The following is a 19602-nucleotide window of genomic DNA, read 5'->3' on the forward strand; positions in this document are numbered from 1 at the left end:
AATAGGCACACCACCACTTTGTGAATGACATCAGAATTTCGTCAGTCAAGAAGTGCCTACCACAGCAGGCACCACCATCTCTGATAGATGCCCTACCAAAGTTCAGGATGCTGAAGTGAATGTATTATCCAAAAGACCAAGCGGTCTCAAGCAAACATGCAAAGTGGCAACATTCAGTAGCTCAGCTACCAACATCACTTCATCACTGGTACAAACAGACTCATCCCATCACTGGAAAACCTTCAAGGTTTTGTAACAGTGGATGCACGTTGCATGTAGTTATCAGAACTCCTGGATCTTCAGTGGAGAAAAGTATTACATTGGGAAAATTGCAAAAAGGATCTGGACTTCTAGAGTTAAAAAGAAAGGGGCCTCCGGACACATAGGCTATAAAATACACTCAGCCCATGCAACATCAGGCTTTGGAAAGACAGCAATAATCTCAGGCAGGTCCTAAAAAAAAAAACAAACAAAAAAAAAAAAAAAAAAAAAACAAAAACAACACCAAAAAAACCCCCCACAACAAAAAACAAACAAACAAAAAAAAAAACAAACAAAAAAACCCACCAAAAAAACACCAACAAAAAAAACCCCACCCAAAACCACTGATCCCTTTAGGATGAGCTTAACTCCAGAGAGTCAAAAAGCATATACTACTATGCTGGACCTTCTCCGTACCGACAAGGAGGGGCTGGTGGTGAATGTCAAGCTCAAGGGTAGCCTCGGCTGCAGTGATCATGAAATGGTGGAATTCAAGATCTTTCAGGCAGTGAGGAGAGCACGCAGCAAGCCCCCTACCCTGGACTTCAGGAGAGCAGACTTTGGCCTCTTGAGGGACCTGCTTGGCAGGGTAACATGGGATAAAGCACTGGAGGGAAGAGGGGCCCAAGAGAGCCGGTTAGTATTCAAGGATCACCTCCTCTGTGCTCAAGAGCGGTGTATCCCAAGAATGAAGAAGTCAGGCAAAAGTGCCAGGAGGCATGCATAGATGAACAAAGAGCTCTTGGACAAGCTCAAAAGCAAAAAGGAGGCCTACAGAGGGTGGAAGCAAGGACGGGTTGACTGGGTGGAATACAGAGAAACTGTCCGAGTGGCCAGGAACCAGATTAGGCAAGGTAAAGCCCAGGCAGAATTAAATCTGGCCAGGGACATCAAGGACAAGAAGAAAAACTTCTGTAAGTACGTCGGGGGTAAAGGCAAGACTAGGGAAGACGTGGGCCCTCTCAGGAAGGAGACAGGAGACCTGGTCACCCAGGATATGGAGAAGGCTGAGGTGCTGAATGACTTTTTCCACTCGTTCTTCACCGGCAAGGACTCCAACCACACCACCCACGTTGCAGGATGCAAAGGCTGGGTCTATGAGAATGAAGAACCACCCACTGTAGAAGATCAGATTCGGGACCATCTAAGGAACCTGAAGGTACACAAGTCCATGGGACCTGATGAAGTTCATCTGTGGGTCCTGAGGGAGCTGGTGCATGAAGTTGCTAAGCCACTTTCCATTATATTTGAAAAGTTGTGGCAGTCTGGTGAAGCTCCCACTGACTGAAAAAGGGGACACACAACTCCCATTTTCAAAAAAGGGGAAAAAAGGAAGACCCAGGGAACTACAGACCGGTCAGTCTCACCTCTGTGCCTGGCAAGATCATGGAGCAGATCCTCCTGGAATCTCTGCTAAGGCACATGGAAAATAAGGAGGCGACTGGTGACAGCCAACATGGCTTTACTAAAGGCAAATCATGCCTGACAAATTTGGTGGCCTTCTATGACAGGGCTACAGCAGATGTCATAGACATCAAATGACATCAGCATGTCAAATGACATCATAAAACAGATGTAATTTACCTGGACTTATGCAAAGCGTTTGACACTGTCCTGCACAACATGCTTGTCTCTAAACTGGAAAGACATGGATTTGATGGACGGACCACTCGGTGGATAAGGAACTGGCTGGACAGTCACACTCAAAGGCTTGCAGTCAATGGCTCAATGTCCACATGGAAACCAGTAATGAGTGGTATTCCTCAGGGGTCATTACTGGGACCAGTGCTGTTTAACATCTTTGTCGGTGACGTGGACAGTGGGATTGAGTGCACCCTCAGCAAGTTTGCTGATGACACCAAGCTGTGTGGCACAGTCGACACGCTGGAGGGAAGGGATGCCACGCAGAGGGACCTTGACAGGCTTGAGAGGTGGGCCTGTGCAAACCTCATGAAGTTCAACCAGGCGAAGTGCAAGGTCCTGCACCTGGGTCATGGCAATCCCAGACACGAATACAGGTTGGGCGGAGAATGGCTTGAGAGCAGCCCTGAGGAGAAGGACGTGGGGGTGCTGACAGACGAGAAGCTCAACATGAGCAGGCAATGCGCACTTGCAGCCCCGAAAGCCAACTGCATCCTGGGCTGCATCAAAAGAAGCATGGCCAGCAGGTCAAGGGAGGTGATTCTGCCCCTCTCCTCTGCTCTCCTGAGACCCCACCTGGAGTACTGCATCCAGCTCTGGAGTTCTCAACATAAGGAGGACATGGACCTGTTGGAACGGGTCCAGCGGAGGACCACAAATATAATCAGAGGGCTGGAGCACGCACTATGAGGACAGGCTGAGAGAGTTGGGGTTGTTCAGCCTGGAGAAGAGAATGTTGCGAGGAGACCTTATAGTGGCCTTCCAGTACCTAAAGGGGGCCCACAGGAAGGATGGGGAGGGACTCTTGATCAGGGAGTGGAATGATAGGACATGGGATAACAGTGAAAGAGGGTAGATTTAAATTGGGTATCAGGAAGAAATTCTTTACGGTAAGGGTGGTGAGGCACTGAAACAGGTTGCCCAGGGAAGTTGTGGATGCCCCATCCCTGGAGGTGTTCAAGGCCAGGCTGGATGAGACTGTGAGCAGCCTGGTCTCGTGGGAGGTGTCCCTGCCCAGGGCAGAGGGGTTGGAACTAGATGATCTTTACGGTCCCTTCCAAGCCAAACCATTCTGTGATTCTGTGAATGCCAGCCATAAACACCCATATTTCAAGGTGAAGAGATCACAGGAGGTAAGAAAAAAAATGGAACTAACAATCCAATGAGAGGATCCACAAGCACCTGACGTGTAATATTTAAAAACCTATTGAGGAACCAGCTCGCAAACTGGGGGATATGTTAAAAAAAAAAAAATCAACACTTCAGAAGCCTATAAAAACAGAGTTATCACCTGTAAGTCACCAGTGAAATCAACCAGGTTGGGTTCTTTTCTAAATACTTAGAACATCTCTCAACTTCAAGAAATCCCAAGACAGTAAAGACTGAAGTACTCGAATAGGAAGACAAAACTGAAAGCATATTCTTCTGGGAACAAGGCCAGGGGGTGTGTGGTGGAAGCAGAAATCAACTGATGAAGAGAATGTTATTTTGTTGTAGGGAAAGGTAAGACGTATTGGAGTAGATTAACTTTACAGAAATTAGTTTCATGGGCAACACCTAACATCCCTAGTTCCAATGACTCCCTAAAGAGTAGAAGCAGCGCCTTACTCCCTTTTGCTTGCGGATGGCACCAAGTTGGGCAAGAGTGTTGATCTGCTGGAGGGTAGAAGGATCTGGAGAGGCCGGATGGAGGGGCCGACGCCAATGGTATGAGGTTCAACAAGGCCAAGTGCCGGGTCCTCCACGTGGGTCATAAAAACTCGTTGCAGCGTTACAGGCTTCGGAAGAGTGGCTGGAAAGCTGCCTGGCAGAAAATGACCTGGGGGTATTGGTAGACAGCTGGCTGAATATGAGCCAGCAGTGTGCCCAGGTGACCAAGAAAGCCAACAGCATCCTGGCCTGTATCAGGAATAGTGTGGCCAGCAGCACTAGGGAAGTGATTGTTCCCCTGTACTCGGTACTGGTGAGGCAGCACCGTCGATACCGTGGGCCCCTCACTTGAAGTGAGACACTGAGGTTCTGAAGCATGTCCAGAGAAGCTGGTGAGGGGTCAGAGCACATGCCTTATGAGAAGTGGCTAAGGGAACTGGGATCTTTTAGCCTGGAGAAAAGGAGGCTGATGGGAGACCTTATCGCTCACTACAACTACCTGAAAGGAGGGTATAGTGATGGGGGGGTTGGTGTCTTCTCCCAAGTAACAAGTGATAGGACATGAGGAAATGGCCTCAAGTTGCGCCATGGGAGGATGGATATTAGGAAAAATTTGTTCATAGAAAGGGTTATCAAATATCAGAACAGGCTGCCCAGGGAAGTGGTGGAATCACCATTCTTGGAGGTATTTAAAAGACAGGTAGACTTGGTGCTTAGGGACAGGGTTTAGTGGTGGTTTTGGCAGTGTTAGGTTAATGATTAGGACCATCTTAATGGTCCTTTCCAACCTAGAGAATTCTATGATTCTATACTACACAATGGCAGAGCTGTGACTACCCATATGCGTATTCAAAGGTGAGGCAAGTGTTTTATGTGCACTTTGTACCTCAAGAATCTTTCATATAGAAGAAATTCATGGAAGAACAACACTGAGCCACCTCCTGATGATCTGAGTGAGCAGACAGGAACAACGAAGGCAGGCCAGTGCAGATGGTGGGAGAGACAGAACAATTGCTTTTTCTTTGGAATCATCAAAAAGATTCTGAGAGAGCATAATTTGGTTTGAGGAATCTTCAAGAAAATGGCAGACTTCAGTATTCCTTAATCTGAACATTTCCTTTGAAAGAAATACCCTCAACAAACGTGTTGATTGCCCTAGAGAGTTCTGGATGCATCAGTGAACAGCCTAGGCAATCCAACAGGAAGGTGCATCTTCTGTATCTAGATGTTTGGAGTGAAGAATAGGACTTCAGGCTGTTTTATCCTCTGCCATTAAGGCTGACAAAGCACAAGTAAGATTTTCTTTACAGTATCGAACTTCCCTTTGAGATCACCAGATGAAAAATAAAGTGTCTTTTCAACAGTGCACAGTCTTTCCTTTCAAAATTTGTGAGCAAACCTCATTAGACTGCTTTGACATAAGAGGGGGGGAGTGTCAGGCCACCATGCAAGGAAGCATACTCTTCACTGAAGGGCAAAAAGAAGCCTGCAGCTGCCAAGAAACTGTGGCAAGCTCGACTGTTAGCAAAGGTCTTGAAAGGCCAAGGGTAACAGAAACTATCCATTAAGATGAGGAAGAAAATGAAGCCCGTTGTAAATCATTTCACAACAAGATGAAAAAAATATCCTGCAGGTTCAGTAGTCTTTTCTGTATGATCCTGATCAGATACCTGGGTGAGCAGGGACAGTAAGAACTGGCTACTGCTTAATTCTCATCTGTGCTTGTCTCCAGTTCTAGTCTTGCAGTTTTAGGTCACTTGTTTTGGTGTCTCAACAGCTTGCTCATAGCCTGTCTGAGGAATTTCATTTGTGGTCATCCTCAGCTGGAATTTGCTTGTGTATTTACAAATTAACCAATGTACAATTCATACTGCCCTAACAAAACCAAATGGAATGTCTCCATTTCCCAGTATATTGATGAGTATCTGTTAACCGACTGAAGTATTTTCTTACGTATTTTTAATTCTTTTTGGTTACTAATCTGAGCTCTTACAGTAAGTTTTCCAAGCTTTGCCACATGTGTTGTTTTGTTGTTGTTTTATTTTAAAAGGAATATTGTTACTTCTTACTAGCACAGATATCATGTTCGCACAATTCTTTCAATTAAGCTATTTACAACTGCTTATGACAAAACAAACAGCTAACTGCTCATTGTGACCTCCGATGTTGTAACCTGCAAGTGTCTACACGTAATGAAAAATAATGTACAGTAAGGAAATGAAGTTGTTCTTCAAATAAACACATCTGATCTGACAGTGGGCATACTGAAATTTTGCTATGTGGAACTTGAAAACTGTTTCTTTCTGTGCAGTGTCTATAAATGGTGTACATCAGGCTTCTCCTCACATCCTTGCATTGCAGGAGCAGGCCTACTGCCATTTTTCTGCTTGGTTTTTCACTGCAGTTCTTGCAGTATGTTTTTTGCTTTCCTCAGATTTTGATACCTCTACCAAAAACCTCCTTATTCTTGCAACACTTGCCAGTGCAAGACTTTGCCTCTGACTGACATCCCATGCTTGCAGTTTGCCAGTCATGTGCTTGAGAAGCTGCCCTCACTGCCCCTTCTTTCAGGGGCCTACAAAGGACCCATCTCCCTCTGTGTCTCTCTAGACTTAACGATTTGATCCAAGATTTCCCTGGTCCATGCAGCTGCTGTGGGGTCTTGCACAGCCAATGACAAAATTAAAAAAATCCCTTCTGTGTAGCTCCACGTGTCCAGATATTCCAGATGTCCTTTTCTCCTTCTCCAGTAGTCTTAATTCATCAAATAGCAGCCTTGGCACCATCCTTGTTAAACTGGGCATTAATACTTGTGCCAGTCTACCTTCCAACTTCATGTCAATGGGCCAACTTGAGCATTCGCTTGCTCTCTGTGTCTATTTCTGGGGCCTCTCACAAAGGTCAGTGCTGAAATGTCTACCCAGTGGATCCTTACCCCCTGATCTGTGCTCAGGTGTGCTGGTACAGTCATCTCCATGATACAAAATGGATTCCCCTTGGCAGCAGGACATCTCCTCATATAAAGCTGTATGCTGTAGAGACTCTTCTTCTGACTCCTTGTCAGATTCTAAAAAACATATCAGTAACATCAGCATGCAGCAGCATCACCGTGCTATTGCTGGTGTGCCCGCCGCCTGTCACTCTCGTACAAAGGAGATACGTTATCTTGGCATCCATTTACTCATCCTTTTCCTGTTACCTGGAATTGTACTGCATCTTGGAGCTTTAGGGTTCTGGTAATTAAAGACTACAGCTCAGAATCACAAGTTTTCTCAGAGCTTTCTCAAGTTTTCTCATTTGTAGATGTGCATTTTTTTCAGCCCTTGACAATGTTATCAGCTTCAGAGATCAATGGATTCCCTAAACCAGATAATATCACAGCACTGTACTCATTGTTTTGGCAGCTGCCGCCTTCTTGAGGCAGTGACCCTGAATGCACAGGAAGGTGGCTGTTGTATTTCTCATCATTCTGAGATCCCATATATAGATGTATAACTTACACTCTGCAGAAAACCACAAGCCCTGAACTCTTGCATTACTGGAGCGGCCTGCTCAAGCAAGAATAAATGCATCTGTCAAAACTTATACAGAATGCTGAGCTACCTGAAAAAAAAATACTGGAAGAGATACACTTCATAGATCCTGCCATTATAAGGGAAGTCCAGGACTTTTGCAAGATGGCTGAGATAAAAGATCATCAAAAGGAGTCAAGGAAGTAAGCTTTAAAAATTGCAGATTCTTGCTTATGTAAGAGAGATATGTTTAATAAAGAGAGAAACTAATTTCTCTTGAAGACTGGCTAAATGAAATCCAGTAATTCAATGTGCAAAGTCATTGACTTGAGGACTAACAAAAACTTTTGCTTTAAGCTGTGAATCAGTATGAATAGCCTGGGTGTATTAGTTTATCATGAATTATCAATATAAAGTGGCTACAAAGGAAATGCAAGTAAAATCACAGAATGAATGAGAAGAGATATTTTCAGAGAGAAGCGTGGAAGCATTAAAGCTACTTTTCAAGGTTTCTGTTAGACTATCTGGAATACAGTGCATGATTCTGGTCAGTTCTGTTCATGAAAGATGAACACTACGCTACGGGTAGAGAATGGCTGACAGGAAGGTGAGACTGCATTGTACTCCAAAAAAAGAGGGGACTGGACTACCCACATAACACAAGATATTCAACACTAAGAAAGTGAAAACGTTTGCTTTGTTTTCTGAAAGAGGTAGAGCAAAACATATTCTATATGCACTTAAGAGAACTGTCCTTATAAAATACCATATTTAAGCGCAAATACTAATAAAACAGTGCCTCCACAATGAAAACACTCAGCTTTTTTTTTTTTGCAGTAGGCTAATAAGTTGGAAGTAAAGCAAGAGGTAATTCACTCTTAAATTCAGTGTGATAAAATTTTCACTCATCTCAACACATCAGAAAATTAAAATAAAGGATTTTCAAGACAACGACATCCTCACAAAAATATGAAACTTATGTATCATTACAATAGCGAAGCGAGAGCAAAACAGATTCAGCTGTTACAAAACCTCAGAGCTGGTGAAAACTAATGTCATGCCAACAAACACACACACAAGAGCAAAAACTTCTTAAATGACAGTTACCATTTAAGCATCTTCTTAAAAATGTGTCTGATCTCTCCCTGTCATTCCAGATTGCATAGTATTTATTAGTGGGATGCTTTGGATACTACCTTGACTTTCTATTGCCTCATTTTCAGATGTTTCAGTCTAGCAGCCCTCTTTGCAGTCAGAACCTGCATAGGCTTAGCTCTGCATCAATGAAGTTGTTTTATGAATGCCATTTCTTTATTTTTAAAATAAAGGCAGTAAGGCAAAAAAATAAATGAGAGACTGGCGGCAGGAAATAATGTTAGGCTGTGAGAGCGTATTTCAGTACTTAGCTATCACTTTTGTCTTTGTCTTGAAAAGTTTACAAGAAGCACTGAGATGGGGTTCATTGTGTACGAAAGCAGTGGATATGTGAGAAGTACAGGTACTGATTCACAATAAGAAGAATGGTGGAAAATGACGTTCCCACTCTAAATCTGGTCCTATTACAGAACAAAGCAACCTGTCAGGCACTTTTTACTTTGCAGATCTTGAGAAGTGCACATCACCTCTGCCTCAATTATCACTGATTGCCAAGGCTGGAGAGAAGAGTGAACATGGGCATTTTTACAAGAGTAAATAGAACTATTCTGCATTTTCCATCTTGCTCTCAACATTTTTTAACATACGACACCTGTCATCATCAGAACACATACCTTGCATCTTCTTTTAAAAGGTCACTGTACTTTGGTCCAGAAGAACGGATGTTAAAAGGATCAGAATTATCATCTATTTCAAGAGCTTCAGCAAGACGCCTGAATTTGAGGGTAGGAGGAAAAAACCAAAACGTAACAAAAGCACAACCAAACAGAAATAAACACACAAATCCCCCCAGCTTCCCAAACACGTTGTCACTGAAGAGTAGAGATATGGGTTACTAACATAGATGTACTTGAAACTGCTCATTTAGGACTTTTCACTAGAATATTCTAGTGAGATCTCAGATCACTCAGTATAGATCCGAATAACACAGGAAACATCTCCATATTTATCAGTTCTCTGGTCCATGCAGGAAAGGATTTTTTCCACATAGCATTAACTTTCTGAACCTGGAATGCTGAAAAAAAACAGCAAGCAAATTCATTGCCCACCTGTTCCTCTGAAGAGCTAAGCATTCTTCATCACATTGCAACCTGAATTATGAAAGAAAAATACAATTAGAATCACCACTGCTACACATACTTTTCCAACTGTAGCTTTGTTGGTGTCATATCATTATCACAGCCTAAAAAAGTAAGAAGAGTGTGTGAGCATAATTTATTGTATTAGATCAGATAATACAGCTAAAAACAAGCAAACAAACAAACAACAATCAAAGATCTTTGAGCACACAAGCTCTTCTCTAGGTCTTGAGCAGAAGCAGCAGTTACCAAAGCCGTACAGCAACTAAGAAAAACAGCTTCTGAAAAAGGATTTTATTATATTGGTAAATTAGATCATTTGAGAAAAAAAACCACAGTTGATACTGGCACTGCTAGGAGGGGATGCTAGGAAGGATGCAAAATTAACAAAGGAACATGTGACAAGGTCACCTACTCCTATACATCAGGAAATATAATCAGCCACGGAAAACAGGAAAGTTTGAAGCAACTGTAGAGGAAATGTCACTATTTTGACTTTATGCATTATAAAGGAATATTAGATTTTAACACAAGTAACAGACTGACTCTGGAATAATTAAATTCACAATTAAAAGAGGAGAGACGGTAACAGAAAATAAAGTAAACTGAACCTAGAAATTAGGGGCTTCAAAGGCCAAAACTTTCAGAAGTCAAGTTTCTGACAGAAGGATGCTGAAAATACTTGACAATTCCTTAAAGAAATGATACTAAAAGTAAAAAGACAAACTATTCCAATCCTGAGGAACATCAGTAGGAAAAGAAAAATCAAACTTAAGTCACAAGTGTTTTTGTGACTTAAAAGAAGATTTGCAGTGCCAGCCAGTATGACAACACAGAAATACCAATCAAATTGAGATACAAATATAAGAGATCTAAAAAGGGTAATAGAAAAATATTATAAATAGTAAGATGATGACTAGGGGAAAATATGCCCTATTAATCATCCAGGACGGAATACTGGATGCTAAACCAGAAGGTAAGTTATATGTCTAGAAATCTGAAAAAATCCACTGGAACTTTAAGGAGTTCGCTGGGTAGAAAGAAACTCTGAAACCACAACGATACTGTTCCATACATAATTGTAACAGCAAACCAGCCAATGACAGAGATCTTGTTCTACATGAAAGCAAAAACATGAACTGCTAAGGAATTGCAAAATACTCTTTTAGCAGTATTGTTACAGTAGAGTCAGGCTATTTGCAGTCTTCCTATTTTAGCTGGGATTTTGCTCACAATATTCTGTATTTTTCACATCACCGATGTTTCAGGTACACACAAGGGTTTCAAATATGTTTCTACATGCATCTCCTTACCTGGCCTGCTTCATTTCTTTTTTTGTAATAAGTCTACTGATCTCCACTGAATCTCCCAGCTGTAGATCTGTTAACTTAGTGGCTATAGATATAGCAGCTATTCTGAAAAAGAAGAGCATTAGATTTCATTTAAAGCAACACATAAACTTTTGAAAAGGTGTATAAAGCTGCAGATTTAAACCTCCAGGTAGTGGAAGTAAAACAGACTGACCGTTTCCTCATCAGATTATAGAATGGGACTCTAGTTCCACATCATCTACTTTCAGCAATCTAATCTAGCTACACAAACTAAAAGGTTTCTTTCATCCCTTTCAAGCAACTAGGAGCAAGACTAACAACTGGACATGCTTCTTGAAGGAGCTTTTCAGAGCATCAATTCTAAGCAAGTTTAAACTAGGCTATGCAAATACTCTTTCTTCTCACCTCCTTAATTTTCAAACTACTGCTGACCGTACAGCTTTAATTGCCTTTTTAACTTTTATGTAATTCTTCCTTAACTGCGTGCAAATAAAACCTATAAAGTGAATTTATGGAGTACTTGTAAACTTGCTTAGAAAACATGGATGATACAAGCAATAAGGAAAGAGCAAAATACCTACTGAGACTGTTAACAATTTTCTTTATAAAGATTCTTCATCGTTCCCTTCAATAACAACCCTCCCCATCTGACTTTCTTGCTAAAATTTCTGTTACTAAAACATACAGCGAGTTTTCAGTGAAATATCCCACACCATTCTCAAACAAAATCATGAAAATGGAACTTTCTATCCTCTGAACCATCTTTTCTGTTAAATTCAGATAAAAGGATATGTTTGTCTCTATATGCTTTGCATCACATTCAGAGAACTAATCATGTGTCAGGAAGGAGAATAATGATTCTCCTTAAGTGTTGATAATCGGGGGATCTTATCAATGCTTATAAATACTTAAAGGATGGGTGTCAGGATGATGGGGCCAGGCTCTTTTCAGTGGTGCCTGGGGACAGGACAAGAGGTAATGGGCACAAACTTGAGCATAGGAAGTTCCACCTAAACATGAGGAGGAACTTCTTTCCTTTGAGGGTAGCAGAGCACTGGAACAGGCTGCCCAGAGAGGTGGTGGAGTTTCCTTCTCTGGAGACATTCAAAACCCGCCTGGACGCATTCCTGTGCAACCTGCTGTAGGTGACCCTGCTGTGGCAGGGGAGTTGGACTAGATGATCTCCAGAGGTCCCTTCCAACCCTATGATTCTATGATATTACATAAAACCAAAAAACACTTAGAGGCATCATCAGCTTCCTATTTATCAGGTGGTGAGAAAGTCTAGGTAACGGGCCATTAGATGATATGACATTAACATTTGTATTATAGGTACTGATGTAGCAGCACACTCCCCTTCCTGTTCCCTTGAGCATTCTTTCACTGAAAAAGCTCAAATCTCTTTCGTCACTTCTATAACGTTTTTGAGAAAACTTGGGTACCCCATTAATTTGTTGACCTTTACACAGTAGTACTACAAGAGTTTGTTGTAGTAGTACTCCAATACTGTGTTCTGTTGGTTTTTGGTTTGGGATTTCTTTTTGATGCTTTTTCCCGTCCCCCCACCCCACCCCCACAAGTGCATAGATGGTGGGAAAAGCGCCAAACTTAAATGCCACAAAAATAGACTATTTTTATTTTTCAGCAACCTGAAGAGTTGGAGTTATCATACAAACGTAGCTGGCATTAAATGCGGCCTTTGTTAATATCACATGGGCCAAGAGTAATTTGTAAACATATATGAACACATTTGACAAACAGATACAAACACGTGCTTTAAACTGATTGTTTCCTTCCCTTCCTCTCGATTTGGGCTCCACTAGATAAATAAATACATATGTGTTCAGCTTATGCATGCAAGGACTCTCATGGACTTCAAAGAACCATCTTCCTTGTTTGATTACTTTTACAGTGCCTGAGCTATAGAAACAGTGGAGAAATAAACGCCTTCAAAACTTTGGACTTGTAATTATGTTACCTTCCCAGGATATCATTAATGACAGGCCTATGTCAATTTAAACTAGTATTTCAAAGTTGAGTCAGTCTTCTGATTTGTATTCATAGTGACACAGATCTTAACAACAAAAAAAAAAAAACCCACACCCTTTTTTTCCTAAAAAAGAAAAAGTTATCACCACTCCTACAAGTCTGCCTTGCATTCAACTTAGTATTGACTACAATTGTTCTTAACTGTTTCTGATTAGTGTATTTTTCTCCTCATTTTCATTAGGTAGTATTAAGCACCTATTACATAGATGCTACACCATCTTCTGTCAGAATTTGAATCAGAGCAGTGATCAGTAGGAACAAAGAGACATATCCTACACTGAGCTAGTAGCGGGTCCTCAAACAGCAGTTCCAAATAAAACAATCATTAAGAAGCTTTCTTTGAAAGATGGGAAGAATCTGTGACCGTGCTCTCCTATAAACTGGGATGCAGAGCAGAACTCTGGTTGTGTATCAATTCTCTAGATTAATTTTTTTACTTCCTTTCAATCACAGCCTCAGAGTAAGACTTTATTATTATTATTATTATTATTACTACTGTTTGCTATTTTAATTTTAAAAGTTCAAAAGCCCTACTTTTCTTCTTTTCCTTGTCCCTTCCTTGCCCTCAAGCGTAAGAGAGAAAGAGAAGTAAGTTTAGAAATGGGATCTAGAGACAAATCTATTGCAATAAACGGAGTTGGGTAGGACTCAGTTTGCATATTACGAACAAAGATCTAGATGTCAAAACTCTCCTGCCTAAATATAGCTATTTCAGTATGACTTTTAAATCACACTTTAGCTTCCATCATCTGTATTGACTAGGTTCCATCACACATTAAGGGCAACTTGTACAGCAACTCACACATGGATATGTAATCACCCACGTTTAGGAGCCTGAATCTGGACCTGCCCAATTAGTCTGTATCCAATTGCCCTATGTGGTTAGAGCAGAGTTCCACAGATGGGAGATTCAAGCTTTGACATACCTCCACAGTTAGACTAACAGCAGTGAAGAGGAATATGTTCTATTACAGCATAGCTGGTATGAAAGCTCAGGGGAATACAAAAAAAAGAAACGGTACATGAAAGTACAAAAAAAGTGTGAAAAAACTTGTGACATAAATATATTTAGTCAAGGCTGAAATTTAATGAAACTGCAAAGAAGTAAAACCAGTAAGGAATTGAAAGAATTACTATAGTACAAACCTTTGATATGTATTAGATGCTTCTGAGCAAATCATACTCTCTTTTCTTCTTCCACATTCACACTGAAGATCAACCTATGACACAAGAGCAGCTCTTTTTAACTTTTGTCTTTTTATGGCCACGGAGGGGTGTGAGGGAGGTAAATTTATTCCTTTAAGAGTCCCATTTCAGTGGAATAATGAATAATTAAAAGTGACAAATAGTGTGGGGTTTTTTTAAAATTCAATATTAAAAGTTTACAGAAAAAATGTCATGTTATCAATATATAAAACAACATTTTTTTGTCACAACTGTTATTGGCTGATAATTAAACCATACAATTCACCTGTGAATTTGCTTTGGTTATCTAACCTTTGCAGAGCAGGATGTTGTCGGGCAGGGTGAAGAAGGATGACATGGAGCCATACAGGGGTGATTACAATATAGCCTTGGAATAACACATGGCTGTTTACACTCTTCATCTATAAGACATTCTCCTTTATGACAGATTCTTTTACATTTGTGCATTCCACATTTTAACATTTGATTGCAGCGAAGTCCACAGGAAATGTCAGTGAGATGACAAGGAATATTACTTCGCAGCTGGAAGAGGGGAGGGAAGATGACAGCTAATAATGAAAAATTCTAAATGCAAATCTCAAAGTACTTTTACTGCTCACATCTTCATTTGCATTGTACATACAGAATTCGTAATACTAAAATATCTTAAGACAAAGACTGAGATTTTCTTTACATCATAGTCCAACATAGCAATTGGTCTGAATGCATATGGTATAAAAGATATACTTTTTAATTTAATCACATTAAACTCAAACTCCAGCAACATGTCAATTCCTGAGGCCACAAAAATTTAAGCCTACAGTCCTACAACATTATTTAGTATTCAAAAATATTAAGTATCCAGACTTACTTCATGCTTGCCCATACACCACTTCTGAGTGAGATAGGTACAGGGTGGACATTTTTCCTCACTGTGACATGAATGGTACACTGCAGTCACAGGAATATAAAAGCCAGCACAGTTTTATTAGCATACTTCAGTCAAAAGCATTAAAGGAGAAAGCAAAGACTATTAAACACGTGTTTACATTTCAGAACTACACATTTCATGGGAAGTACAATGTTTCATGCAAGTATAATGCGTTCTTTAAAGTATTCTTTAAAAATTCTGACAGCAGGTTTTTAGGTGAATATTCTTCCATGTTTTCTAAATTAAACCGCAGAGAATTTTGTGACTTCTAAGCAGGGTTGTACAATCAGACGGAATTTGTCAGAAAGCATGTCTGTTTGACCTGTGGTATATTTTTTGCTATCAGACAATGTAATTCCAAGGAACATAGAAACTAACTGTTCACTAGATTATCCTACTGTTTCAATAGAGCACTTAATCTTTGGAATATAACATTTAATATGTTGTGACTATTAATAATGATCAGAAATAAAATCCACAATGCTTTTACCACTCAGTAGTACCACTACTAGTATTCATGGCAAGTTCTTAGTTGGTTGGCTTCTAAGTGTAGACTTTTGGAAATATTCATAACTACAGAAAAAGCATCTAATAAAAAAGCAAATATATTTTCAGAGAGACCTATGTACACTTTTCTATATTTTGATTAAAAAAAAAACCAAAACAAAAAACCAAAACAAAAACCCCAAGCAAAACTGAACGTCCTGACTTACCTGGATGATCGCAGTCGTGTGGCCTGGTGCATGTTTTTTTACACTCTGGTGGCTGAGTGCCACAGGGGACAGGGGGGTAAATCACAGATTCACCACAATAACAAGTTAACTCATCAAAACCTGAAAAAACAAATCAAATATATCCCAATGGCTACATGAATTTGCACTTCTCCACTATGAGAAATCTTTAAATAACATGCAAATGTCTTACTGTAGCTTCACTGGAGTGCTTGAGCATCTCCCACAAGAAAACTGGACTATGATCACTTTATTATGAATTATGCTTGCTTTTAGAGAGTGGTTCTTTGACAGCAACAGTTTGAACCAGAGAAAGAGAAACGCTCATGTCAAGTTGAAAGCTCTTGCTGTTCTATCCCTGACTTAAAAATGGGGAGATATCCCTTGAATTCCCTTCCAGAAAGCATATAATCCAAATCCTGTGCTCTGAACTTCCCCCTGCTATCACTTTTTCAGACCATTGTTTAAATTTTGTCCTTTTGCCAAGCCTGCACATGCTAGTGGGAAGATTCCAGAGAAAATTACCAAAAGGCCACCAGTCTGTTGACTTCTTTCTATGATTTCTTCTGTATGCTTCTTTATGTCATTTAGTATTACATAGATCCTCATAAGCATCTTATGAGCCTGTCCAAATACTTCAAAGTCAACTCTTTATGTTTTGGAAGTTCTCTGTCTCAGGCAGTATACATTTTTTTCTTTCCCACTCTCCCCCCCTGCCCCGGCCCTTTCCACATTTGGGAAACAGATTTTAAATTCTTATCACAAGATTCCAAATCTCAGAGATAAAATAAACAAAGGAATACAAATACCTACATACACCAATACACCATCACAATTAAAACTTAACACCGCACAAAAATTAATACAGTTCACTGCTGGTTTTCAGACTACAAAGAAACTCGGAGGGGGACTGACTGCAATGCAAACTACAGTTCAAACAGATAAATCCTTACAAAAACAGGACACTAAGAGAAAATATTAACATCACAAGTCATATAGAAGGAGATCTGAAAACAAAAAGAGAATATAATTGGTCTATAAACGAATAAAGAGATCAGGGAAAACATGCCGGAGGAAGTGAGAGAATAACGGGGCAATAAAAATACAAACCAACAATTCCAACCTGAAGAGGAGTGTGTTAAAGGAGCTGCTGAATTCAGCAAGTTGTCTGACTGGGAATCACAGGATTCCTTCTTCCTAGTCTACCAAAGCAAAGTCTGTTGAACACTAAAAGCCCAAAGGTTCCTACTGTCGCACTTCCATGAATATGATGGCTGCTGGATCAATATGCAGGTCCAGCCAGTAGCAAGACTGAACAGATACTCCAGAGAGACAAGACACAACAACACATACATGACAATAACATGACCCGACACACAAACACAGAGCCAACCAAACAACAACAAGTTTCAACAACTCAAGACCAGGGTGGATGGGGTTTTGAGCAACCTAGTGTAGTGGGAGGTGTCCAGGCCCATGGCAGGGGGGTTGGAAATAGATGATCTTTAAGATCCCTTCCAATCTAAACTATTCTATGATTCTATGAAGATTCATGTAAACAGGAATACCAATAGCCAAGTCCTCTTCCTCCTCTCCAGCTCATCAGGACTGAAGTTCACTAGTGAAGACACACACACATGTGTACACTCCAGATTCACACGCACACCACATTCATGGATGTCAAATATTAGAATAGGCTCTGTCTAGTATCCATACCCCTTACCCAGTCACTGGCTGAAACCTTGGCTATTTCCAGACACAGATCTCCTCCTACTAGCTAGTCCGTCCAGCTTTGAAGCAAGTTCATTAGCAAATCACCCACACATACACAGGCACACACAGAACTGAAATTAACAGGGGAACAGCTTCCCTTTCCTTCCCCTCCCCTGTCTCTCCTGGTGTTGGCACCCAGACCAAGGAGCCCCTGGGGCCCCTGTAACTTGTGATCCCATTCTCCAGCTGCTGGCTTACAGTAAAATAAGTCTGTCTGCTCTCTCCAGTTGCTAGCCTAGAGACTATGTGCTCCCATGATCTGCAGCCAAGTCTCCAGTTTTTGGCACTTACACCTCTCACATACACAGAATAGAGAATGAGATTACACTGAAAGATATTAAATCTTAATTCTTAACCAGGACAGTATGAACAGTTGTCATCAGGTACACAGGGCTCTGTCAGAGAAATGCACTAACCAGCAGCTTCATTTGTGCAAATGGTGCCTTTTATCTCCCCTTCTCTCCATTTTCCCATGCATCCACCTTGACTCCTCACAAATAATCTAGCAAAATAAATTTCTCCCCATTGGTCCCAGCTTAGCTACATCTGTACCCAAATCTGCTATTTCTGGTATCATTAGTTAGGTCACAGCAGCATCACACAACTACCTAAGTTCTGTTGGCCTTGCAATATGCCACTCCCAAAAAGGTTCCCAATACCTCCCTCCTCCAATTATCTGAGAAGTTCAGTCATTTCTCATGCTTAACATTTGTGAAATTCATCCATTCCTCATGGCACTATCTGAAACTTCTGTCAGCTCTTCACTGTGTTTTTTGTTACGTTCAGAAATTTCTCATGTCCATTTGTTTTTTATGGTCTGTTCAGTCAGTTAAATCTCAGGCCAGATCCCAGTCATTTGCCCATGTATCTTTGAGCGCATGGTCAGCAGAAAGGATCATAATTTTTGTCTAAGGAAACTCAATTACAATAAATTCCAGCAAATAAGAATGCTGGGGAAAACAAACCATTAAGGGTTAGAAGGAAGAAGTAGAAAGAAGAAATAGAAAAAGCTGAGCGGTTTCAGAATGTTGATGGATTTTCTTTGGAAAGCAAGCATGGTAGGGCTTTTGCTGACCCTCACTACAGGTCTTGAAATAACATATAACCCTCCAGGCTTCAAAACCACAAATCTTCCTCAGTCCAGGAAGATGAAAGACCAGAGACCAAGGTCCCTGGAAGACCTGACTGTTAGACAGCTACACTGGCTGCTTGCTATTCATGAGAAGAATCCTAACTGTAGTGAAGGTTCCTTAACTAGCGCTAATTAGGATAATGGGGAGGCAGTGCAGAGAGGTCTCATCTGAAGAGTACAAGTATAACATCTGACAACTTAAAAAAAAATAAATAAAGCTATCTAATGCTGACATAATTTCTTCTCCCCAAGAGATATATTGCTGTCTTGAAGTAGACTGGGTGTGTACAGAGACCCTGGCATAGAAAGGGACCTCACCTCTCAGCACTGAGGAACTCACACTGGGAAGGTAAAGTACCTGGGAATCACACAGAACTACAGAGGTGTAGATGCACTCTAGTATTGCATCTTGACGCCAGCCCTCACCGTTCTCAGCAAAACCAGTAGTGGAGATGGAGGCAAGGGCAAGAAATCCAATCTAGTAAGTGGCAAGTGGGTTGCAGCTGACCATGCCACAGCACATGATACCACGGCTGATGCAGCCCAACCGCAAAGTGGTGGCTAGACAGGTGGATCAGAGCTAAGACTTATTGCTGAGAAGCACTCCCCATCAGCTACAGGGTCAGAATCACCCAATATATGCCTCTGAAATCTCAGCCAGCAGCATTCAGGGAAAGCAGGTAAGATATCTTTAAGATACTGCATAGCTGATTCACCTCTGGACAGATTCAGAATGGGAGCCTTCAGGGACACGAAGGTTTAAGCCAAATGATCATAAGTATTTGGCTCCTTGAGTAGGTAGCTGCTTTTCCTGTGCTCAGAAAAGGGCCTCACTGCAAAATTTCAGCAGTGAAGCTTGACCTCTCAATTGCATCACATCCAACAGAAGGGCAGGCAGAAGGGTTGTACCAGTTGACCAGGGAGCCATGGTATCCACCGGGTGAAAAGCCTTGGCCTCTCCAGGCTCTACAACCAGCAGGTCTGAGGCAGCTGCCCAGATGGAGCTCTCATGGGAGCTCACTCTCACCCAGGTGTTGGGCTGCAGGGTGTGTCCTACCCTTATTCCAGTATCAGATGGCAGCAGTGAGCACATCTGTGGGAGGTGCCAGCAGGTAGAGGAACTCCTCCGCCCAGTGAGGAGCGATTGAGAATGATCAGGGAGTGCGAGAGGG

At 41.2% G+C, this 19602-nt stretch overlaps 1 protein-coding gene across 5 annotated transcripts in view; it reads right to left on the reverse strand.

The window, feature by feature from the left end:
• NFX1 (nuclear transcription factor, X-box binding 1) overlaps positions 1 to 19602 on the reverse strand; it is a 79458-nt gene that overhangs the window by 16954 nt on the left and 42902 nt on the right. For 4 of the 5 annotated variants that reach the window (XR_010069902.1, XR_010069900.1, XR_010069901.1 and 1 more), the window contains exons 14-20: positions 15508 to 15627; positions 14735 to 14814; positions 14176 to 14406; positions 13825 to 13898; positions 10612 to 10713; positions 9269 to 9310; positions 8834 to 8932 (exon numbers count right to left, since the gene is read on the reverse strand). Coding sequence is in view for 2 of the 5 variants with exons in the window: in XM_063325667.1 (XP_063181737.1) it covers positions 8834 to 8932; positions 9269 to 9310; positions 10612 to 10713; positions 13825 to 13898; positions 14176 to 14406; positions 14735 to 14814; positions 15508 to 15627 (748 nt within the window). In the remaining 3 variants the exon portion in view is untranslated. Of the gene's footprint in view, positions 1 to 6499; positions 6620 to 8833; positions 8933 to 9268; positions 9311 to 10611; positions 10714 to 13824; positions 13899 to 14175; positions 14407 to 14734; positions 14815 to 15507; positions 15628 to 19602 lie in introns of those variants that run through there. The other variant, XM_063325668.1, reaches the window with a different exon arrangement.

Source organism: Chroicocephalus ridibundus, chromosome 2 (genome assembly GCF_963924245.1).
Source record: "Chroicocephalus ridibundus chromosome 2, bChrRid1.1, whole genome shotgun sequence".
Classification (NCBI taxonomy): domain Eukaryota; kingdom Metazoa; phylum Chordata; class Aves; order Charadriiformes; family Laridae; genus Chroicocephalus; species Chroicocephalus ridibundus.